Source organism: Aythya ferina (genome assembly GCF_964211825.1).
Source record: "Aythya ferina genome assembly, chromosome: 11".
NCBI classification, from domain to species: Eukaryota; Metazoa; Chordata; class Aves; order Anseriformes; family Anatidae; genus Aythya; species Aythya ferina.
In genome coordinates, this window is record NC_140307.1 from 3,527,585 (window position 1) to 3,553,183 (window position 25,599).

A 25,599-nucleotide genomic window follows, 5' to 3' on the forward strand; every position below is an offset into this window, starting at 1 on the left:
CCCAAACGCTGTTTATCATCACAAACCAGTGTGTGTGGCTGGTAAACACAGCAAAATCTAATCATTGTGGCAACATATCTTGAGTAATTGCAGTAATAAAACACACGCCCACTGCTTTGGATGATGAAATGATGAACTGGAATGCTTCAGGTGTCCTGAAGAGAAGCCAAAAAGCTGAGACTAATACAATAAATCTGAGATGTAAGATCTCTTTAGAAATTGGTGGAGAGCAGTTATCCAGATCATAGTTTCTCAGCTCGTTCCACACAGAGAATGTTTAAGTATTAAGGATTTTGGAGTTAACATGACTTATTGTGGCTCAGCTGATCCGTCTGAATCATCTGTCTTTCCCAGAAACCTTGGTTTTACGACATATGGCAGACGTGGGTTGGCTACCCGTTTCAGGTGAGCTTTCTGGCGTCGGTCCGTTGGCCTGAGGGCATTCCAGGTATTTCCCCATTGGAAGGGGTAATCCGCAGACATGCTTCTCCCTCCCAGCGGGCACCACCCGGAGAGGTGTGGCACCAGACTCTTCTGCCTTTCCTTGGTACCTCCTGCTGACTGTTGCAGGACTTCGCAGCCATCTGCCTGTGCTGCAACACGGCCCTCCAGCCAGACCACTGCCATTCCCACCAGCTTACCAGCCGCCCACAGTACTCCTTTTGTGTTAGAGGCTTCAGTGCAGAACCCTGAGGCTTGCACCAGTCCTGGTGTTGCTTTGAGGCACTGCAGAACAGCGTTATATGGCTGTGCCGAGCAGCTCAAGTGCCGCGTGCTCCCTGCACCCTGTTGCTCAGTAGCACAGGCGGAGGGAGGGAGCACTGCAGTGGTTTGACTTGGCAGAATGCAATTCCCTGCTCTGGGAATCTCTGCTCAGGACTGATTTTTTTTTTGTGTGTGTGCAGTTTTTTTTAACCTCCAAGGGTCTGGTTTCTTACTCAAATATCATACTAACAATCCCCTAACAGATGGCTCCAAGCAAACTTTCTTCTTGCCCACCTGTCAGAGGTTCTTGTGTGCTACCCCCTCCTTCATATTTCTGTAAATCTGTGGCCCATCATCCTTCTCCTTATTCACCTTCTACTCAAGGGTCAAAAATAAAAAGAATCCTGCCTCCCAGCTGGGTTTGCCAAGCTCCTCTTACTCATGGGACCTGATAACCAAGCTTATTCCCTGCCACCTGGGAAAAGTATTTAAGCAAATGAGCAGCCAAGCTGATGTAAACTCAGCATCCTAGCCCTCTTGTGCCCTAAGCAGAAGCATAGGATTTTAATGTAAGCAGATGACTTTTTGGTCATGAGATGTATGAGTATCTACAATGTTCGCCAAAAAGGAAAGCTTCGTTTATTTGCAGTTGTTTGTAATTAAATGCAGAAGCACTGTGTGTGTAGTTCTCTGACAAAAACATAGAAAAAAAGCATGCTAAAATTTGGGGGTGGGGGAAGAACAGCAGAAACAGAGTTCGGTCTGAGTAAAGGTTAAAATATTTGGCTCCCAGAACATCCTTCTTAATGAAGCCCAGAACATGGATTTAGTTTAGTTTAATTTTTTTAAGCAAGACGCATCAGAGAAGCAAAAGAAGTGAGGAAAGGAAAAAAGAAGTAATTTCACTTGGCATTCAATGTTTGGTATTCTCCAAGTTAACTGTTTTTTTTTTCTTCATTTACAGACTTTGCTGCCATCCCAATACTGGTACTACATGGCTGAGATCAGTTTTTACTGGTCTCTCCTATTTACACTGGGGATCGATAACAAAAGGAAGGCAAGTGGTCAGGCTGGTTTGTAGCTAGAACCTCTGTTTCTACACGAAAAAAATAAAGGCTTATACAACTGTCCTGCTACGGGATTTGGTGCAGCCACATGAGGGCAGCATCAGTCTACACCTGGCACACATGCAGCCATCCACGTTCTCCTGGCTGCCAAGGGCACCTCTCTGTGACAAGCATTGCCTGTCATTTCACCTGCAAGGAGACCCTCAAGGGCTCTGTGCTTGCTTGGCTCTATCTTTTTTCTTCTCTTCCTCACAGGATTTTATGGCTCATGTCGTTCATCACTTGGCAGCCATTGGGCTAATGAGTGGCTCGTGGTGTGGCAATTATGTGCGTCTTGGAACTCTGGTGATATTTGTGCATGATACTGCAGATTTCTGGCTCGAGGTAACCCCGACTACTTTTTTAAAATATATATATTAATAATTATTATTTTTTATTGTCCAGCTCGTGTTCAATGATGTTTTAATCTCTTTGCCATCAGATTCATATGTTCCCTTCCTATCCTCACAGAGAGACAGCTTCACACAGTCATAAATTGTAAGCTAAAAGAGAGCTTCCAGATAATTTACAGAATGTTACAGAATCCATTATGAGAAAAGAGTAAAAGAGAAGTTCAGCAGTACTGTACAGGGACTGGAAATACAGCTGCCTCCCTGGATTATTCTTGTTTCACTGTTAAAATTAGACCAAGTTGGCTAGCCTGCGAACAGCTTGTCATGATACCAATTCTCAAGCAAATTTAGCAGCTAAAAGCTTGGCTACTTCTCTAAACTGTCTTAATTTTGTCAGCATTCACACCCCTGTGTTGACCCAAGGGGCACGTCTACATCATACAGTTCTGGCTGGAGATACTCAAACTGTCTCTGAACAAGATACCACAGGTACTGGCAGGAGAAAAACATCTCCCTTTTTCTCCATCTCTGGATGAAATATCAGTGTTCAGAAATGCCCTAGGATTAGGAAGTGTTTTTCTCTGCACACAGCTCTGTGGTGACAGAGACCTGCTGCTGGGTTTCTCAAAAGATGAATGCGCTCTGTGGTTCATTCAGTGGCATCATTCTGGTTTTATAGCCCCAGGATTCAGAGTGTAGTTTCATCACCTATTTTGCTGGCAGTACCCACGCAAGCAGATCTTGCAGGCTGTTGCCTCTCATTGGACATTTCTTCTCCAAATATGCTTTCAGTTCTGATGGAACAACTAATAGTGGGGTCGTGCAGTTGGGGTTGGTCCAGATTAAAGGCAGTTTCTTTCGCTGGATTACTGGATTTTAATCCTGAACTGTTTTGTGGTCCAACTCACTGTGTGGCCTTTACAAACAGTTGAACCAAGAGCTGGTACAACAGCACTTAGATGCAAACTGAAGTTGGATACTGGCATAAATTAATTCAGCCCTGTCACTCAAAAAGAAGTTGATCAAAATGCTTTTTAGACCTAGGCTTGGCACCTGGAGCTTTGTTCACACTTGAGAACAGATGTTTTGTTCACCAGGGTGATTCCTAAATGAAGCATGGGGAGCTGTACTCTTCTGCTATGGGAGGAGCAGTAATAATGATCTTTACTAGTGGGATAGAGACTAAAGCTAGGACCTCCAGCCCTCAAAGAGGAAAAAAAGTTCCAAATTAGGCACAGAGAAGGGTAACATGCGTGCACCAGAATGCCTGTGTATAACGGGCTACTGCTCCTCTGGAGTGTGGAGATAGAGCCAGCGGCTTCTCTTTGATTCAGCCTCCTTTGAATCTGGTACAACGAGAGATGAACTTCTGTTTTCAAGAGCACTTTGTGTTTTCATGACACTTCTACTTTCATATCGGAGAGCTGTTCCTTAGGCCCCTGATACAGAGTTCTTGCCTTTGAGATAAAAGGAGAAATATAAACAAGGAATCTGTTTTGATGCTGCTTTATTAGGTATCAGTAAAATGATTGCTCTGTATGTCAGGCAGGGAGGAAACCTGCTTAGGTGGAAGATGAGTTCTTGTTTATGAAAATGCAGAAAGGAATTTATTTCAGAGAATATTTGTAATATGTTTGAATTTTATTCTATGTAGGCAGCCAAAATGTTTAATTACGCTCGCTGGGAGAAAACCTGCAATGTGCTGTTTATCATCTTTTCTATCGCATTCTTCATCACGAGGATCATCCTGTTTCCCTGCTGGTAAGCGATATTTAATGTCACAGCCTTTTATTTCATTCCCATTTCCATTGAAAGGTTAGTATTGGTTGTGATGGGAAAAGAAAAGAAATGGATTGTATCTTAAAGAGCAGAAGCTGGGCTTTTGTTATTGTTGACTTTAGTGGCCAGCTGGAAGAGTTGATAGAAACCTGTAATTTTCTTTAAAAATTTAAGTAAAAATGGTTTTAAAATGAACCTCCTGAAAATGTATTAACATAAATAAAAACTTTCACTTATTATTTAACTTGTTTTCATAAATTGTAGTTAAATATTACGAGCTCCTGTGTTTTTGAGTGGGTTGAGCTACTTAATTACAAGAAGTCATAGTCCCTTTCATTACATCCCTCCTGCTGTAAAGCAGAGTACAGTCTGTCCTATATGATTGCAGTTATTTATTTATTTTTTTTGGAGTGCATACTTTTTGGTATGTAACTCTCAGGTAGCACCTCGCCTCACTTGTCTACATGGGGGACAGTCAGAAAAATTAGGGTAAACCAATTAATTTATGAAGTCAATGCACATAAATCATAACTTTGCACTGCAAATTCATGTGAGCATTTACTATGATTTAATCTGCTTTGGAGTATCCACACGGGTGCTTAGTGTGCTTAATGCTTAACATGTTTAGCTTTTAAAAAGCGTTTAATGTGTTTCACATTCACGGTTTCATTGATTTGTTCTAGTTTGCTTTCATGCCCCTCCCTGCATGTGGACAAACCCTTAGAGACCCAAGCTGGTTAAATTAATAGTTCTGAACATTGATCAGCACAAGGTTTTAATTTCCTGTAGTATTCTTTTTCAGAAATGCTGATGTCTTTTACTTTCTTGTTATTTTTTGATTAACTGCACAAACGATCTCCAATCATTTTGCTTCACTGAGTTTCTTGTTCTTGAGCTTGGAAGCAAAACGTGATGAGATTAAAAGGACTCAAAAAGTCCAAAATAATATGGAAGAAGTGAAGTCTCAAGATGGACAAAACACATGTTAATTAACAAAGAGCCCTGTTGCAAATCTTGCAGGATTTTCTCTGAATGTGGATTTCAGATTAGAGAGAATTTGCATGAAAAAATGGCACAGACAAGCTCTGTGTTGCATATTATCTAGACCACACAGAGCTCAAGATTAAAAAAAAAAAAATCTATCCTTTTTTAGCATACTTTCATGCAAGACTCAAATTTCTTATCTTCTGAAGTCTGTACTTCAGTAGAGATAATATAGTTAAGCCACAGCTTGTTAATTAATCTGTCATTTTTGCAGAGCTTTTTAAAATTTTGTGGAAATAGTTAATCAGTTTGGAATGTGAAATAAGAAATCATTATAAATTGCATGGAGAAGGAATCGTGCACCATAACAGTGACCTTTATTTTATTATTTTATTTTTTTTTAGGATTCTGCGTGCCACGTTGTATCAACCTACATACTACTCCACTACTCCTGTCATAGCATATTTCTTATTCAACGGGCAGCTATTGATCCTTCAAGGCTTGCATTTATATTGGGGTTACTTAATCTTCAAGATTTTGAGAAGATTCATTTTCTTAAAGGTAAGCAGTTCTGTTTCTGCTGAGAGGTGTGTGAAATACCAGCCATATACTAACACTTCCAGTAGAGGTTACTTGGATTCTCTCATTGTTTTCATGAACTTTCATGTCAGCATTTTTTATAGGCACCTACTAAGTATAAACGTGTTCCAATGTGCTTTCTACCCCTTGTTCATGTTTAAGGTCATAGATCAGAATATCAAAACTTCAGGTACAGCCTTTTTTTTTTTTTTTTCCCCTGTATTTGATGTTTTGCTCTGATAATAAATGAGAAGTGAACTGTTCCAAAAACTGGAGCCCAAAGATGGCATTGAACTCTTGAAATTCCTGTGTTCAAGGTGAAAGTAATCTTTTTCTCCCTGGAATTTGTAAAAACATTAAAAAAAAAAAAAAAATCATAATAGGGAGAGATGAGTGTTGAGATCTTTTAAAAACTAGAAAAGAAATCTTGTTCTTCAGGTTCCTCTAAATCTGAGGTTGGCTATACTTGAACATTCTGGTTTTGGAGTAAGAAAACCATTCGAAGCTGATTCAGTATTATACTATGACATAATGAAATAGTCACATTCAACTGTGACATATAAATAGATCAGCAAGAAAGCTGAAGAAACAGCTCAAAGGCTTTTTCTTTTATTTTCAAAGAGGCTGTTTAAAAAGACTAGCTTTGCTGAGGATGTCTCAACATATTCACATGTTCAGTAGAGTAACAGTGCAAGTTTGGGGCTGTCATAATCTACTTTTAGCTTGTAGATGAAATTGATGTGGGGAAAAAGCTGTAAAATGTTTGCTGCAATCTAAGTCTTGATTGATTGTCTGAAGTAAAACTTTCACAAGGTCTTTTCTAGCAAAGTATGCCAGCAGCATTTAGAAAAGAACTTGGGAGAATGTCTCAATATTTGACACAACCATTGACAGGGATACTTTGCTAATTAAGGTGAAACTTGTGCTATTGAAAAATGGTATTCCTTGTGAGGATCAAGAGACAAAAATCTTGTGATACTGTCCTTTTATCTGAAGCAGTTAATGCTGTGAAGCATCTTAAGGAAATAGAAATGTTCCTTTCTACCCATATTAACCATCGTTCGACTGCTAACAGAAACCATCCTATAATTTACTTTCTGGAAATAATTAGCAATGAGCGCAGTGCAAATACAATTACACCCAAGTTTGTTGCCCAGGCATGGCCCCTATCACTGCAATAACATCCTGACCCGAGCCTCTTTGAAGTTGATGGAAAGAGTGCTTCAGATTATAATAGTACTGGATGAAACCAGCCGATTATTCTGGCTATCACCATGCAAATGAGAAAGAGACGGGTCAAATATCTTCATTCTCAGTCCAAGCTTGTTCTGTAGTCCAAGTATTTTTCTACTCTTCATTTGTTTATTAATTTCAACCAGTATGATGAGACCCTATCAGCAAAGCTTGTCTTTTTAAACAGCTTTTTTAGTAGAAAAAGAAAAAGCCTTTAAATCAACAAGAAAGCTAAAGAAAAAGTTCATTTACATGCCATAACTGTGAACTGCAAACTTGTAGGTCGTGGTACTTTAGGCCCAGTCTTGCTTTGATGGAGAGGCTCAACTAAGAAATGAAATGCCATGATTGACTCAGTGTGGCTTGGCATTGTAATCCGTAATGATTGTTTCTAATGGTTGGGATTTGCAGTAACAGTGTGTAAAGTGGTATTTTTAATTCCTAAAATGATGGTTGCTGGGAGTGTTTGTGCTTCATTATTCCTTCCTTCCATCCCACTGAATTTTCCTGATGACTTTTGACAAGGGTCTGAATAAAAGGTTTCTTGATGAGGTACTTGGGAGGATGATTTTGTTGATATTTTTTGTTTTTGTTTTCTGCTTTATTTAAACCTGGCTTCTCAAGGAAGCTTGTGCAATCAAGCTATGTTTATCTGATCCCTGTGCCAATCTCAGCCTCATTGGATGGCATTCCTGGGTTCCTACAAGTCTTATGCAAATAGCTCGATATCATAGGGAAACCCAATGTCTTCCCTATAAGAAAACTGGTTACAAATTCAACCCTTGTTAGAGAGTAAACAGTTGAACATAAAGGAAAAATCTGTAGAAGAAATGGCTTGCTTTGTGCTGCTTTTAAAACATGTTTTTATGTTTCTTTAGAGGCTGAAAGACTTGTGTTTCTTCCATGTAGCTTACCTCTGATTAATTACAGTCTTTCTGGCCAGGCTTACTGAGTGTTAGCGTTTTACTTCTTGTTTTCTTTTTTGATCGTGGCCTTGCCCCTGCACTGAGCTGGAGTTTGTCCTACATATTTCACTGTAATTTGACAGAATTTTTGACATAATTTTAGCACATTGTCAAAATATCTGTCAGGATGTTTCATCAAAATTAGCCAGATTGACTAACATCTCCTATCCATCTTTAACATCCAATCTTATAAAATGTCACTAAAGGCAAATTTTTGTTGAGAAATTGACATCTAATAGGGGAAGGTAATAAAAATAAAAAAAAATAAAATAAAAAAAAAAAAGAAAGAAAAATAAGGTACTTTAGCTATGAGGAATGAAGTTGTTTGACTGTAGTACAGAGATATTTGTGCTTTACGTGAGAGGTATGACCTGGAATTTAGCAACTGCACAACAAGTGCGTACAAGCCTATTGCAAAATCTGCTAATGAAATGAGCATGGCTGAAACAGTTCAGGAAGAGGCAGAAAACAAATTCCATGTGAATCACAAAACTGTAGATGTTTGTAAAGTTTTCTTACCACTCTTGAGAAGTCAAATGTAGAGGTAAGTGGACTGCTAACGTAAGTGAAAGGTAGAAGTGTGTGTTCTGTGTTCAGCAGCCACGTGTGCTTGCTGTATGCCGAGCTTGAAATGAAGGTGGCCCTCACACAACCCCGATGAGATCAAGAGAGAGCTCTCTGCTTGGCGGCTGAAGAGGAGCAGGGCTTTGGCATAGCTTTCCATCCACGCTGGTTGGGTGTTGTGTTTTTTTTTGAGAGTCCACTGGAAAAAAGGTCTTTAGATACAACGGTTAGGAGGACGTTGCTAGGCCAGCTATATAAGGCCAGCCTGCCCTGCCTGCTTATATGCCTTTGTAGGGGCAGAAATGCTTTATTTTGAGATAAGAGCTTTTTTTTTGTGTTAGTCACTTCTAAAAAATGTAAAAGCACCAAGCCGGCATCTCTACCAGGGATTTTTGATTCCTTATACAGCTCTCGGAGAAGATGGTTTCCAAATAACATTTTTACAGTGGCAGCAGCAGCAGGCCTAGCCCTTTTCAGTCTGCATGACTTCAGCTGGCTTGCATGTGCAGCCTGTTTTCCATAGCGGTGGCAAACTTGGCTGTGAAAGCAGCCAGTGCCTCCAGAACTGCAAAGGCAACTCTGGGAAGAATGGTGTTTGCAAGGCAGCACTTCTCTACCACCAGGTTTGTTACAGACGTGCTCCTCACAAATCGCTGTTGCTATTCTAGTGAAATGCCAGTAAACCGTTGCACTTGCATGAGGAGGGTTTTGTTTCGCCGCCCAAGACTTCTAAGTTTTCATTCAGAAAATGGGCAATTTCTGACGTTTTTCTTGAAGCAAGTTAGCCACTTTAGGTGGAAAAATGAATGATGTAACTGGGGATAGGGATTGATGTGGTGTAAATATACAAGCCTGAAGGAAGCTTGGAGCATATCAAAGGTGTGAAGACTTTTTCTCAGCACCTTCTGTGCCTTGAGCCACCCGGTGTTGGCAGGGTCACCGGTGGAAACGGTGATAGTGCAGCAGGTAAGATCCTCTGTCATCCTTCAAAGGGCAGGTGTCTCCTCTGATCGCATCCTTCTGGCTCACGCCATCTCACAGCCTGGCACCCAGGAGCCTTTAATGTATTTATTCTGAGTGGAAGGCGGTGGTGTCCCTTGTCAAAGCCCAGGCTAAGGAACCGGCTTGGGTCAGACATGAACCACGGGGTGTGGTGAGGGCCCGAATCTCCAGGTGGTCACATACCCAAATCCCCGTTGCTGTTTATTCAGAGGCTTGCACAGAGCTGTGCTGCAGCTTGCTAGAGCTGGGGGCGTAGCTTCAGTATCCTCACCGTCAGGCTGCGACAGGAGGCTGTGTTAAAGGCAGGAATTAAAGCAAAAATGACATCAGGAGCCCAGCAGCCTTACCAGGTGGTAGCTTTCTTCGATGCTTTGCCCTTCCCTCTCGTGGAAGGGTGGGTGGCTTTTGTCTGCCACTGGGTGGACAGAAGCTCATCATCTCAGCTCTCGCCTCCCCTCTGCACTAATTATCTTGTCTCTCTGGGATAATTGCTCGGCTGGCTTGCTTCAGCCAAAAAGAGCTTGGATTAGAAACCCTGCCATCTCCCTCCTCCCAAGTACTGCAGCCAGAGACGAATTAAAATGAGGAAAAAGGAAAGAGGGACGTAGACGATCTTGCTCTGTGCTTGTGTGTCCAATTTTCTCAGCTCTGGGAGTCTCTGGCACCTGAGCTGATGGCACAGAGTGCTGGTCTCGACACGTGTGGGCCTTGTGCTGCCTTTCCCCCAGCTCAGTCCTCCAGGAGCATCCTAACAAGGGGGGAAGCTAGGCTATGCTCGGCCACTTGACATTAAGAAGCTGTTTATTTTCTATGGGGTTAAATTTGGAACAGGAATATAATTTTTTTCAAGTCAAAGATTGTTGTTATGCTGGAAAACGTTTATTAAAAATTAAAAATCCAAACAACTGACCATGAACCCAAATGTCCTTTTCCATAGGACATTTTATGACCCTGTTTACGATTGAAGCACATCCCTGTACGAGAAGCCCTTCAAGGTCAGACCTGTGGGCATTTATCTTAGGTCAGTTCTGCAGCGAGAGGACGAAGGACATTTTTCAGTGCAATTTCTTTTCAAGTTAGGTCAGGCAATTGCAATGTGAGCCGCTGGCTGCCATCTTGATGTCCAAGGCCTTTTGTTGCTAGGGAACTCGGTGTGTTTCTGTAATATTGAACAATTACATGGTTAAATTACCCGCTTGTATCAGGTTTCAAGCACCACTGAAACATGTCTAGTCATCATGTCTGCACATATGAGAATATTTTAGGAAAATTGAAAAAACATATAGAGAGGTATGTACACGTGCACTGATTTAAAATATCTCGCCAGGAAAATCCCATGGAGATTAAACATTTTATTTCCAAGGTCAGAAAAAGGGAGCGAATGACAGCAGCTTATAGCCACATTATTATGGCAAATTAAGATGTAAAATATATGTTAAAACCATTACACACAGAGTTAAGGTTTTGAGACTACGGTGTTTTAAACTTTGAAAAATATGTGTAAGTTGTAGGAAATGGGCACGGTGTCCACATGACTCAGATACTTCAGGGCTGATGCGAAGTCCATCAGTGGCAGAAGGTAAAGGCAGGTTTTTAATGGGCCGTAATGTTACCAGCAATATATTTTTTGCTTCTTTTTATTGCTTTGTTGCCATCAGACTGTCCTTGACTAAGGCAGCGAGCTTCCTACTAATAGCTGGTGTTCTTTAGGAGTCATCAAGTACTGTTTGGATTCACCTTGGTTCTTTCTTCCTATTTTTTTAAACTGCTTACTGAAACGAAAGCAGTACTCAAGTTTTTCTTAAGCATTTTTGGTTGGACATACTCTTGTCCATGGTTTATTCATTCCTTACTCAGTCTAAATTCCCAAGAGAACAGTGAGAGTTAACTCTCAAAGAATGACTAATGGCAGGGTAAGATAGCTGAAAATGATAAGAAAATGCTATTTTGGGCTTGACATAAGAGCTGTGAAATACTTGTTATGACACTTGTGCTACATCCAGCGCTCCTTCCTCTACTGAAGCATTTTGCTCTGCCGGAGGACTGCTCTCGTGCTAAGGTTCCCTCTGCCAGTTCAAGTTAAACTTTCTTCCCTTTTCTTATGTACTCATCCTGGGATGCCAGTACAGTCCTTGCTCTGAAAGTGGTTAGCCACATAAAGACTGCTTATATTGGTTATTTCCTTTTCTGCGTCAAAATAACACGTACTAGTAACGTTGCATCCCTAAAAGTTTAACTCAAATACTTCAGTGTTTTAACAGTAATGCACAGATGAGGCCTGAAAGCCCTTTGGGACACAGACGTAACCTGCTCTTATAACACACGCCCTCACTGCTTGTACTGAGGAGTAATGCAGCTTTACACCTGCACAGGTGCTGACCTGTGCTCCTTTCTAGCTTTCTTGTTGTGAATTTACCTCTTTAGAGACCTGCTATAACCCTCTGTGGAAGCTTTTAAATTAGGTTATACAGTTCCCAGAGGCCATGCTACCTGCGTTCAGGCGGAGGCTGTTCAGAGGCACCTCTGCTTCTGCTGAGCTTTCTTTCCTTGGGCCCTGTGTGGAATTCTTTTGTTAGTTATTCCTCCTACCTTTTTTTTGTTTGGTGTCTTTGCATCAAGAGTAACTTATAAGATTCAAATGAATTACTAAAAATAAATGCTCTAACCACGTGGGACCTGGGAGTATGAAATTTCAGTTGTGAATTTGGGTGAGAACTTGTTTGTTTATCGTAGCCCCACAGCACATTCTTTAAAGAAATGTTTTTTCCAATTTTCCTGTTTGCAGGTAACATTTATCCATGAAAGTACAGACTTCCATATGACAAATTTAAGCCTCCCTGGCTCTTGCATTGTTTTCCTTGGTTACCTTTAGAACCAGGTCTCCATCCATCACACTCAGACCTTGGAGCTGTAGTGGTTAAAGCCTTACTGACTTACCTTTGATGTGGGAGTCGCTCTTCAGCCTCTGTTCACCCGGGAGCACTGAGCGCTTGGCTGCCCTTGCAGCTGGGGCAGCATTGCTGCCCTCGCTGAGCTGTGCAATAACCTAAGATATGTAACTCTAAATACAAATCGTAATTTTAAAGCTATGGGGGGAGGAAACCTTATGTAACACCTAAGTAGAAAGGCCTTTAGAGAAATTACATTTTAAATCTCTTCGGTGGCAAATAATGCTGGAAGCAGTGCTCACGCATTGGAGCTGTGCACTGTTCAGTGTGCACCAGGGACACCGAAGGTGAACTTGGCCTGGTTGCTCCCGGCTAATAAACGCTGACTTCTGGCTTCAGCTGCAAAGGGTCACGGTGTGACCCTGGTCATACGCAACAGCGCTGCGCTTCCACGCACCGTGCAATTACTGGGATGTGAAAAGGAACTCTCCAATGTATGTTGCGTTTTGGCATGCACAGCAGTTTACCTGGCTCCTAAAAAGTCATTTTTTAAATTTTTTTTATAGCAATGGAAAACTATTTTCAGGACATTTATAATCAAAAAATGAAAATTCAAGAGAATTAACACGGGGAGAAGTTATTCATTTCAGCAAAGTGTCATTTGACAGGAGTTTAACAGGGAATGGGGTTTAGTTCCCTAAACCATAGGCACTGAAGTTTTTGTTCTGTTTTCTTTTTCTTACGTGCTTTGTTAAGCCTGTACTGTGCCAATGGCAGCCAGGGTGTTGATAAAGCAGAGTGCAGAGATTTGCTTGCTTTAGTTCCAAGTAGCCCTTATAAAAGGGGTAACAGATTATTGTTATCCTCTAAAATAGTAAATTACAATTTCATGCCAGCGTAGGATTGGGAAATTGGTGAAAAGCTTTTAGTGGAGATTTTGTTTACTTTCTAGACTGGGAAGGGCTAGTACGTGTTAACGTCCTGCTTCGGAGTTCTCTGAATGGAGGTTTAGCACACACGTAAGTCAGATTGAACTTGATTAGGAGGGGTTGCCTCTCCTCCATTTTAAAGGAAAATGGGTTGCGGAGAAGTTGAATTTGTTGGTTCTCGATGGATAAATGTTTACAGCAGTTTTTCTCATGAGGATGGCTTATTAGGGGAATGAAGCAGGACAAATGGAAGTTTTCCCTCTTAGAGATGAAAACCAGTCTATCTGGGAGCCTTCCCAGTTGATTCAAATTATTGCCTTTGAGACATGGGTTTTTTAATAGCCTGGAGATGGGAGCTAGCCAGCCAGGTCAGCAGCATGAAGGCTCATGCCCTAGTAAAATGAAATTACTTCCTGTTATGACTTTCTTTCATCTGCATATTTCCCATTCTGTTACAGCAATCTAGTTAAGCCCAAAGCCTGGCTACATGTCGCACTTCGTGCTGCCAAATTCATCTGGGGAGGCGGGTTGAGAGGAAGGCAGAAGTGTAAAAGAGTAAGAGGTTTGCTGGCTGCCTTTACAACGGTAGGCAAAACGGAGAAGGCCACGGTATGCGTGCCTGGGAGCTCCGGGCTCCTGCATTTGCTGGGGATTTGAGGTCAGGGCTGCCCTTGGTACCAGTAATGCATATTGTCAAAATCGGCAGCTGAACAATGGCTGGGGAACAATGACATTGTACTACTGAATTGTGCTCCTCACATTTCAGAACAGCAGCCGTGTTCTTTGTTGGAATTTTGATTGATTGATTGATTTTTATTTTTTTTATAAACCCACTCTGTTCAGAATGCCCGTAATCCCACACCACCTTTCCCTTGAGCATTATATAAAAATCAGGTGAAGGTTAGAAAATGTAAGTCAGGGACTGTTATTACCATTATGGAGGGATGAAGTAATGAGAAACTGCAGAAAATAATGTCCAAGCATTTGATTGGAATAGATGGGCTTGTGAACGTATGCTGGGGTGGACAGAGTCCCCTTCCACAGCCCTGTTATGCACACGCAAAGCTTTGCAAGAGCAGACTCGGTCCTCTGGCCATACTCCAACAAACTGGGTGTGTGGATGCTCCCTCTGCCTCTCGTCTATTAGCCGTGCCATAAACAGGGCTGTGCTGGTGTCCTGTGTGCCGTGTAAAAATCCTTCAGCTGCTTTATTGTTTCCAAATTGCCGTGCTTTACTTCAGTAGGAGCTGCAGATGACCACTGCCTCTAAGAATAGCAAATCAAAACTATATGTAATTCTGAAAGCAAAGCTTCCTGCCCTGGCCAGTTCAGTAGAAGTCTGCAGCGTTGATTCGGGGCCAGGCTCTCAGCTGGTATAAATGAGCACGGCTCTACTTGAAGTCAAGGGGACTGCGTTAGTTTTCAGCAGCAAAGGATCTGGCCAAACAACCACCCCCTCCCCTCTCCCTGTATGTATGTGTCTGGCACAGGACAACTCTGCTTTTTGTAAATCTGTGATCTAAATGACTTTTTTTTTTTTTTTTTTTCATGTGAAAGTTCCTAATTCAGATAAATGACAAACAGTCATTTTTTTGCTTTACAATTCCTTGATTTGCCCTGCTGTTCATCGAAAGGCATTTGCTGACAGTTTTTCTGGCGTCTCTTGTTAACTGCTCATATCTTTTAATTTTAGAGCAGAATATTTATGAAATGTTCCATTTGTTGCTAGTTTTTATATATGCTCCTATATAAAAACTATATATATATATAATAGTGTGCATATGTATTTATTTTTTCAATTGCCAAAAATCAATTCACAGAGCAAGCCCTAGATCTTCTATGGAACTTTTGATCCCTTCATTTATTATTGTTAATATATGCTGCAGTGTTTTGAGTTGTGTCTTTCTTGTAAGTTGAGTAATTCTCAGACTTTCAGAGGGGTTTACAGTACTGCAGTCTGCTGAATCAATTTTTTTAAAACACTTCTTAAATAAAGCTAGTTAATGATAGATTAGTATCAACTGAGAAAGAAAAATCATCCTATCTTGTATTTAAAGAAAACGTTTCCCTTGGTAGATCTGGAAGTGCTCCATAATCCTTATTCCATGCAAAGAAGGCAGGAAATCTTAAAAGGAGCAGTCTGTGCTCTGCAACACAAGTCTAATAACTTCTGAGTAGGCACAGCATGTGGCGGAGTTCAGCTCATCAGAAAACAAACCAACAAACCCCATCAGTCGCTCAGTCCAGTCGCGTGGAGATGCAGATGGACCTGAAGCCTATAAGGGTAGGATGTGTCTCGCCTCACTTTGGCCATATAAAAGCTGTTTATGGCTCAAGTTAAAGGTCCTGCTGCAGCCATGGAGGAGGAGAGGTGACTCCAGAGAGCAATTTGCTGTGTCCAGTGGGGTCACCTGCAGAGTGCTGGGGCAGCTCTCCCTCAGGGGAACCAGTTTCTCTTTTTTTTTTGGTTAGAGAGCAGTCCTAGATGACAAGTAGATACCTGACTTTCAGAATGCTGAACTTCAGTGAAATAAATCTCCCTTCAGGTGAATTAAGTCGTACAAGGCTCAGGGACTTCTACTGCTACTTAAGAAACTTTGTTCATTAGGTACTACTGGAAGAATTTTATATCCAGCCTTGATGTCAGGGTGTTTAGAAAGACTGCATTGAAATTATTTTAGGTATCCTGCATACTGCTATGAATGTGAAATGAAAAGACATTACGTGTTGGGTATGTGACTTGAAAATTGGTTCGATAACTTTTAGTACTGGGGCAACATTCGGATACATCACACAAGGAACAGAACGCCTCCTAACAAAGAAAATAGAGAAGTGCACGCCTTCATGGGCACGTTAGATAGGAGAGAAGTGCCTGGTGTTTACAGAGTTACATTCTTTGCAGTTTCAGGTCATGTTCATAGTGCCGTAAGGCTTCTGTAAGAATACTCTTTAGCAGCTGTGTTGTTTCAAAGCATTCGCCTTAAGTGCAGTATCCTACCTCACTAAGTGAGAAAAGTACGAGTGTCTGATCATCTGTCCTTCAGCCAAAAACACACTTCTAAGGAATAAAAGTGCGTGTTCTGATAAAGGTTCAGAACACTGAACTCCTTGGCTTAATGCAAGTTCTGTGCTAGGGTAAAAAAAAGTTCACTATGCAGAACAGCATCAAATGCCTATTATATTGTTCTTTGTTTCGTTGCCAACTGTGGATTTAAAATTGGAATAATTCAAAAAGCAGTGGGACATTATGACTCACTCAGTACCTCCTGGGCTTTTGACATTATCGTAAAGCCACATACACTTGAGTGCAAGGTTTAGTTAGTGGATTTCAATAACACAGTGAGCAGACTTTATTGAAACCACAGAGTACCTGATTAACTGTAAACAATGATTTATTTCTTCTGAACAGTCACGGTATTATAGCTCCAGTTACAGGTGTGGTATGCTGAGTGTCAATGCAAGTGATATTTTTCAAGGTTAAATGTACTCCGTCAGTCAAAATCAGGGAGATATTTTAATAATAACGTTGAGCTGTATGCGGCTATTCTTTTCAGTATTTGTGGAATTAGTGTAACTTTTAGTTTTGTTTTTATTTTTTCACACATCTTTGAGTTCCTTCTGAAAACGTGCAGTGGAAAACTTGGGGAATGGGTATTTCATAGGAGAGGGATTCAGTAAGACAAGTTTTGGCCACAAGATGTCCAGTGTAATTCATCTAAAGAGTCTGTATCTTTTAAAAACTGTGGAGAGCGGAGCCCAACAGTGCATCTCCCACTGAAAATGAACATTATTTATGTTGCCTAGTGTGCATAAGCTGAAAAGGGAAATATATTTTCTAATAAAATCTTCCAGGCTGGAAGTTTAGAATACTTTGCATGAATCCACATGTATATTCCTTAGTCTCCGCAGGAAAGCAAAGTCATATTAAGTCATATGTCAGCTCAGTTGAATTACGGATGTTGAATTAAACATGTAGAACTTGGAGGTTCATCAACTTTGTAGTATTATTTATTAGAAAATTACCCCCCCTCTGTTTGGACTCACTTTTAATTCTCTCTCTTGTTTATTATCTTTTATTTGAGTCAGTGGTTGCTGTGCTGACTAGTAGCTTTCATCTCTGTACTGCGAGCTGTTCCCATATGTGCAGGTGCTGTGGAATTTATTGTCTTTACATTGAAAAGTTGAGATCTAGTCAATACGGTTGTAGGTATTTAAATGAAAATATTCTTAAGGTAGAGTTAGGGTATAAGATGTAGGATATTCTGATTTTAATGAAATAAACATTTACAAATCATGCTGGAGGATGAAATTAAATATTTGAAAATCCAAAAATCTAAACTTCACCAAATCAGAAAGCAAATCCCAGTCAGCTGTGAATTGCTTTTTATGTGTCTGTATCTTGCAGAAGAAATCCATTTAATTGGGTGGAAGTAAATTACTCCCAACCTAAAAGGCCCAAATGTATATCCTTGGACTTGTGTATCTTGGGACTTTAGTCCCTGCTTGTTATCTATTTGTAGGTATTTTAACGAACATTTCTGTCCAGGTACACAAACCTCGCAGGAGTTGTAATTTATACATTTTTACTCTGAGTTGGCTTTTATTTGGTGGCAGATCTCACTATGCACAGAACGATGTGGTTCAGAGTTTGTCAGCAGATACAATGGGCTTCTTCAGTTGTCACTCCTGCGTGACTTCAGCTATAGCCAGTGAGGGCTTAAAACAAAGCAGGTAAATAGCCAGCCACGTCTGAGACAGCAGGCTCTTGGGAAGAGTAAGGTATTTGCAGTGAGGGAGATCACACTACAGCTGTGCTGGCCCCATCAGTGCCGCGTAGTCACCGTCAGTGTCCTGGGGAGTCCGGCTTGCCCTGCTGCCACTGCAGGGGTCAGGGATGTTGGTCTGCTGCAGCAACAGGGAACAGGTAAGCTGCTTGGCAGTCTGCACTGCTGCTTTCCTACTGGCAGCGGGAGCAGAGAGCTTAGCTTCTAGGGTTAATTAGTTTTAGTCTCGCTCAGGCAGCGGCAAAATTGAAATCCCCTTGTGCTGCTGAGAAGCCTGAAGTCAGCGTTGTACCTGGCCGAACTCAGCTGGTCTGATCATCTGCCACCCCCTGTACAGACAGCACCAAGGAGGAGCCTGAACTAATAGCGGCTGTTTTTGCTTACTTCTGCCTGTGGTAAGGCGCAGCAGGCGTGTATCATGCAATTGAAAAGTGACTGCAGTACTGGGAAGAACGGCATTAGAGCTGAATTTGAGTAGCCTCCTAACGCAAAGGAAAGGAAAACAGCTTTGTGATGAAATTTGCAGATGCTTACATAGTTGAAGTTGAGAATATTAAGAGATCCAGAGGAAGATTCACAACGTCTGTAAACAATGCACGAAACAATCCAGTACATGTAATTTGTTTTGTTAACAAGAGATTCTAACCCTTGGAGATGTGAAGAAAAATGGGTTGAGGCAGGATTGCGTGGGGCAGCCTTTCTCTCTGGCAAGCCAAATGGCCTGGGGGAGCCAGCCCCAGAAAAGGGGCCCTCAGCCTCCCCAGCCCTCCTCCTTCTCCACGTGAGGGCATCTTCCAGGCTGCTCCCAGCACAGCCGCCTTTGGGCCGCTCGCGTTGGGCATCACAGAGGCTGGCTGGGGTCACAGTGGCCACCGCTGCCCTGCCTTTGCCCCGGGCCCTCTAAAAGCTGCCCCCCTGCCGCTGGCCCGCCGCTTGCTCAGCTGCTCGGTCCTCTGAGAGCCTCTGAGGCAGGAGGAAGGCGAGAGAAGGAGCAAGGCGAGCGGCAGCCCCCCTCAGTGAGAGGACAGAGAAGTGGTCTGGGGAAGCACCGAGCGGGATGGCAGCCATGGGGAGGAGGAGCCATGGAGCCACCAAACACCTGGCAATAAAGACTCTTGCCGATTCTCAGGGGTTGTGTGAGTGCTTCTTTCCCATCCCCTGGTGTGAGAGGTGGCAGCCCTTCTGCACAGAGCCTCGAGGAAGAGCACAAGAGAGGACCCAGCTCCCTTCGGGCTGCTGTATTGGGGTGACAGGAGGAGTCCCCAGGGGCCACCATGATGAATGTCTGAACCCACAGATGGAGGCTGGGGGATCAAAGTCCCACCCACTGTAAGTGGAGAGCATGTTCGAGACCACCCGATGAATCTAAACAGGTACAGGTCTGTGGGACCTGATGACGTGAATCCCAGGGTCCTGAGGGAACTGGCTGATGGAGTTGCCAAGCCTCTCGCCATCGTAGCTGAAAAGTCCTGGCTGTTGGGTGATGTTCATGGTGAGTGGAGAAATGGAGGCGTCATGCCCCTACTCTACAACAATTAAAACAAAGAGTTGGACAAAGAGCACTACTCTGCAACAGTTAAAACAATTAAGACACATTCCTTCTTAGGAAAAGTGGTCAGGCATTGGGACAGGTTGCTCAGGGAAGTGGTGGAGTCACCGTCCCTGGGGGTGTTCAAGGAAGGTCTGGACATGGTGCTTAGAGACATGGTGCTTAGGGACATGGTTTGGTGGTGACATTGGTGGTAGGGGAATGGTTGGACCAGATGATCTTGAAGGTCTCTTCCAACCTTAATTTTTCTATGATTCTGTGATCCTCTCTTCTGTTTAGCTGGAAGAGGAGATGCACAAACATCCCCCCACCACTGTACTCCCAAACTGACACCATGAATATGTAAAGCAGAGACTAGGCTACTGCCTTCATAATGCCAAATGAAGTCACTGCATGTCTCAAAGTGTGTGCTTTTGTCAACGACAAGCTGGATTGGAAGCTGAATGATCAAACAAATGTAGCAATCAAGCTTCCCTGCAGAAACCTCTTCTGCTCAGGTCTGAATTTGCCTTGAAAGGGTGAAGGTCAGCCAGATGCTTTTTCTCCACGATGCCTCAGTGGGTATTTCTGGTTTGGAGCATGTCATTACAGTAACAGCTTATGTTTTGAGATCTCAGCTTGACAATCTGCACTCTAACAATACATTTCACTAGCAAGTGCCTTTCCCCTCCTGAGTATGTAGAAGGCATGTTGCTAAGGCTTCCTCAGTGTTTATAGGATCCATCTACATTGCTACAAGATATTTTTGCCTGTTTTTAATACTGTTTGGCACTGCCTTTCCCTCTGCTCTTGTACTTTCCACTTTAACTACTGAGAAGAAGATAAAAAGCTACCGCAGCATCCCTCTGGATAACGGTGCCACGTGCCCCAGTGAAGCGGAGCAGGAGAGAAGGGCGGTGTCTGCCCAGTGCATTTCTCCACCAGTGAGTGTCAGGACGAGATGTTGCCACCAGCATGCAGGAACAGGAAGCTAGCACTTGTCTGCCTTCCAGCACAGCCATGTCTTTCTCCCAGTGTTCTCATCAGCTGAAGTAGAAAGAGTGCAGCCCAAAGGCTTGTCAAGAGGGAGGTGATTTCCGAGTGCTTTATTGAGACAAACTTGCACAGTTAGGAGAAATGTGCAGTTAGTTTAGATGGATATTTGTCCAGTGTTTGTCTTCCTACAGGAGGCTGGGAAGTGGTCTCTGAAGTTTGCTTCTCTCATAATTTCAAGAAGTCTTTTTCCTTGGTGAAGTCTCTTGGAAGGTCTTTGTCTGTTCATGTAATAAGATGCAGTGCTAATGACTCGAATGATAAAAATTCAAACAGTAGTGAAATGCAAGAAGCCAAAACTACCTTAACATATATGGTTCATTTAACTAAAAGAGGCAGACTGAGCAGCAGGTGGAAGGGTTAAACAAAAGGAAAAAAGATTATAAAAGTTTGCGGCTTTGGCTTCACTACAAATGGCTCTCTTGCAGACTTTATAGCATTAGTGTTGCTTCTCATAAACCTTGAAACCATTCATCCATTTAGAAAGATTAAATTGGTTAGTCATCCAGAACATAAAATATACACATCTCCATTTTGTCTGTTACCCCCAAACCGTCAAAAGTGTAATAAATTCAGCTGATGCCATTAAACCAAAGCGTTGAGTATTGATGATGGCCTCAGTTACATTTACAGTTTGCCAGTGCTTGTGTTTCTGATAGTATATTCATCTGTTGTTGCTCGGGGACAGTAAGCACAGAGTCTTTGAGTTGGAAAACACAACTATAACTTATGATGTGAGAATGTCAGAGAAAACATCTTGATATTGAAGCAGGAACAAATCCTAGAAATGTTATATATTTTGTCATTCTTGGAAAGTGAAAGTTATCAGAGGCACTAACTTCATTTTCTATTTCTTAATATGCCTGTAATGGTATATTAAACAGTTTGCAAAGGCAGGTTTATTTGGTTTTTCAGTTACAGATGAAACTGTAGCTATTCAAAGTTCTGTTGTAACTTCTGTTGCATTCCTGTTGCTTAAAAAAGCTAGAAAAAAAAAAAAAAAAAAGGTCAGATTCTTCTAAAGCACAAATTTTTAGAGGCAAGTGGTCAGGAAGTAGGTTCATGATTAAACAGATAGTAAAAACTTAGATTTGATTTAGCAGCATTTCTTCTTGATCCGTATCAGGATTCAGAAGTAGCACTTTGTCCCAGATAAAAGAAAATTTGTTCTATAACGATTGTTTCAGCCTACAAAAAAAATGTAACTTCTGCTTCTTCAAAATACGTAAGATGTTACCTCAAATACAAGGATTTCCCGTGTGCTGGAGGGTAACACAAGTTTTTCAATTACTACTCATTGTACCTTTTACCAGACCATCCAATTTTGCGCCATTAAAACTGGGAAGCGAATCCTGTCTGAGCTTCCCGTTCTGTGCTGGAATTGCCAGCTCCTTCCCGGAGAAACCAGGAGCTGATGTTGTTATCAGCATATTCAGAGTAACGCAGATTGCCAGCTGTTGTCAAGCATATGCTTGAGGACCATCAGCGTCTGAGGTCCAAAAACAAGGGTCACGAAATATACACTCATGCATGTCACCGACTCCGAGGCCCGTTCCCAATGAGCACAACAGCACTCCTCCCTCTTTGTTCCCCATGTTTTCAGCCTCACTGCTTGAGGAGATGAGTACTTCCCGTGGGTGCAGCGGATCCTACATCACAGGCTGTGTTGTGGTTTGATTTGCACTTTTTTCGGAAACATTTCTGGTGGCAGAACTGTAACACCTACTCCTCTTCACCCTCCCCGCCCAAGCATTTGTCTTTAACTGCAAATACAAATTACAAAACCACCAGGAGCAATAGAGGTGATCTGAAAGAGGCAGAACCTCATAAATTGTGTGGGAAAGGCTGTCTTTCCTTTTCTCTAACTGATGGCATGCCAAGTTTATTTTACAGTATTTACAATAAGATTTGCTTGTTTTGATACCCTTTGTACATTGTTAGGGAAAAAGCAAAAGAAAAGCTCCAGGAGGTTTATATTTTCTGATGAGACAGAGTTTAATCCTTAATTTTCTTTCTAGTCCTATATGTTGTACCAGAAATGTAATATATAAAGGGATATGAGGTTGAAACTGGATGAGTTAGTACTGAGCTGTCCTTTAATTTATCTGTATGAATTTTGTGCTTAAGAAGGACCCCCAGACCAGCAGGCTAAGAGCTGTTGGTTCATTCAGAGAGCAGATACAGGACGAGCAGGAACAACGCTGGTTTCTCCTTTCTGCATCTCATCCCTGACCTTGGCACATTACTCCGGGCGCCAAAAGAGCACGCTGTCTGTGCCTGTTTAGTTGAGGTCCAGGCAGATGACACAGAAAACAAATTTATCCATGGAGGAGTGGTCCCCAGTGTGGCCGTACAGGCAGCCTGCAGATTGTCTGCACAAGGGCTGATGTACCTGTCAGATCCAGCACATGGCTCTGGGGCAGCTCGCCCTGCTATGAAGAAAAGCCTCCTGTCCCTCTGCAGACAGCCCCGAAGGCCAAACACCCTCGTGTTACAAAAAGACACCACGATGGCTGCAGTCCTCAATGTGTGAATGTTGTTGTTCTGTACCATGCCAAACAGCACACAATTATCTCATCTCTCCCAAACCTTTGCTGTGCAATACCTGGGTAGACACAATGTCTTTTCTCTGTGTTGTGGAAACATTGATTAGAAAGAGACGTTTGATTTTCTGGGAAGGAAATACGATTGTCAAATGTTAGAAACTGTTCCTATAGAGGTGGGAAGGATTTTCTCACAGGCAGACCATGTTTGGATCCCCATTTCATCTCTGCTAATGAAGCAACCATCCCCTCCTCAACTGGCAATTCCCTCAGCAGGATGATGTATCCTAGATGTGCACCATAGGTGTATAGAGACATAGCCTTCTCTTTGCAAATGTTGATGTGATTTACACAACTTTGGATAAGAAATAGTATTTTGGAGTTGGTACATCTCTCTGAGTGATGTTAATGTGGGGACATGCTAGCAAAATCGGTCATTGTTTAGTTTATACCTGTCTCAGCTACTGTGTCTGAGTGCACGTATTCATCATATTTAGCTTTTATACAATATTCTTTTAAGTCTTCCCTGCACTTTGCAATTGTTAATTAATCCCACAGCACACAGGGATTACTAGTAACGCTTTCCAAGGGAAAGCAGAAACAAGCAAGAAGAGGTCAAATGACTGGGCCAAGGTTGTGCATGCAATTTTGTCTAAAGAACATTAGGTTCTGCAAGATTAAAGTGGTGTTAACTGGCCTTTCCTTGGATGTCAGCCTCCGTCTTCCTGGGAGGTGGCTTTGGGGGGCAGTTCTGACAGTCTCGTGTTCAGAGCTCCCCTTTCATTTGCTTCCTTTCTCACACTATTTCCTGAGGGAAACAGAGGACAGAGTTTTGTCTTCAGAGAACAATGGGGAATTTCCAAGGAGGCAGAATGTCTCATTATCTGAAACTTTTATGTACCATCTTTTCATCTTGCAGTTACAAGTGGAAGCATCTGACTAATTAACTGGCTGTTTCTTCAAAGTCATTGTAAAGATCCGGATACCCAGTTCATATTAAAAATAAATAACTTGCTCGTCTGGCAGCCATAGCCCAGAGAAGGTCTGCACTGCACTGATAACAGCAATCTGGTAACTTACCTGACAGTAAGTGCTGCAAGTATAGAGTGTGCTCATGGTGCTTTCTTCTCCACAGGACTTGAAAGACGACCGGAGTGATGAAGAAGAAGAAGATTCCGTTACGGATAATGAAGAGGAGTCCACAAAGAATGGCAGTAAGAACGGCTGTGGGTCAAGCAAACATCTCCTAAACAGCAGTCACCAGTAGCCCCCTCCAGCCCCACCTCCTGCAGCGATTTCCACTCCATTTTTAACCCAACCTACAGGATAGAACTTAAGTCAAAAGGCTTATGAGAGACTGTGATTGATTTATTGTTGGCTACTGGACCTGGAAAAAAGCCCAGCTTACAGGAGAGGCAAAAATTGCATAACATGACAAAATGTGTTAACGGCCCACTTTCTGAATAGTCGCTTAATGTTTGAAAAGGTGTTTGGACACACTGACTGCGCCACTTACAGTGCTTAACAAGGTGAAAGTGTCAGGTCGTTTAGTGTCCCGTTGATTCTAACATGGCTTTTCGATCAGATATAAGACATATTTCATCGAGCAGTTTCATTCATAGGTGTTTCATGGTAGGTAGGTAGGTAGTGTGAACTCCATTAGGAAACAAAACTACTCAAAATGGCAAAAATTGACAGTGGTGTACAATGACTAGCATTGTAGTCTCTACTCTTTGACTTGAAACCTCATCAAAATGGCTGTTTTTTGCAAGTTAGATCTCGTGTTCTGGAGGCCAGTGGAAGCTAACATGGAGGAAGTCGAGCTACTTGCTTCACAGCAGAAGTATGGTTTATATCTCAAGTATGCTGTATGATAGTTCAAATACTGTGTTTGGAGATTTACCAGTCAAGAGATTTACCAGTTTTGAGATTTAACAGTCAAGAAAATCACAAAAATCTGCCCCAATTCTCCCCCTGAGCTCCAGGTTTCAAAAATGTCTTTCATCTCAGTCATTTTGGCTGTAGGCCCACTGTTAGAGCAGAAGGTGCAGTGCAGAGAGAAAATAGTGAATGAAAATTGGGTCCTCTCACATTCTTTTGTACTTCTTATTTGCCTTTAACACTGCTGAACCCCCTGGATCCTGACACTTCTACAGCCCAGAAGATTAAGAATGAAAGAGCAGAGATGGAAATACAGGTCCTGATATCAAATGAACGCACAGCACTTTTTGAAAACAGTGAATGACAGCAGCTAGAGCCAAACATGGAGCATGGGGCTGAGACCACACAGTGTTGTTAGTGCCATAAGAAGTGGAAGAACCTCCTCTTACCAAATGTGCTTCATGAGCTGGCACTCTTGTTCTAATGCTAGTGCAGCAGTGTTTTTAGTCCTGGGGCTTTCTGAGGAGAGCCTGGATCTTTTAAACAGAGCAGTGCCCATCTCAATTCCAGATGCATTTATCTCCCAAAGTCCTAAATGATTTGTCCTAAGTTGTACAGGTTGGAAACTCTCCGTGTGGTTCTGTGGTAGCTGAGACCATCTGGTGAACTAAATCCAGCAGCTTGATAAAGACCAGGGGGACCACTGCTCAAACATCCAAGTGC

At 42.2% G+C, this 25,599-nt stretch overlaps 1 protein-coding gene across 5 annotated transcripts in view; it reads left to right on the forward strand.

Annotated features, from left to right (window-relative positions):
- CERS3 (ceramide synthase 3) overlaps window positions 1-25,370 on the forward strand; it is a 51,358-nt gene extending 25,988 nt beyond the window's left edge. For all 5 annotated transcript variants that reach the window (XM_084532637.1, XM_084532636.1, XM_084532635.1 and 2 more), the window contains 6 exons: window positions 355-405; window positions 1,670-1,762; window positions 2,028-2,156; window positions 3,819-3,925; window positions 5,332-5,488; window positions 24,131-25,370. In XM_084532637.1, coding sequence (XP_084388763.1) covers window positions 355-405; window positions 1,670-1,762; window positions 2,028-2,156; window positions 3,819-3,925; window positions 5,332-5,488; window positions 24,131-24,262 — 669 coding nt within the window. In that variant the 3' untranslated portion in view covers window positions 24,263-25,370. The remainder of the gene's footprint in view (window positions 1-354; window positions 406-1,669; window positions 1,763-2,027; window positions 2,157-3,818; window positions 3,926-5,331; window positions 5,489-24,130) is intronic.
- Window positions 25,371-25,599: the final 229 nt, after the last annotated feature.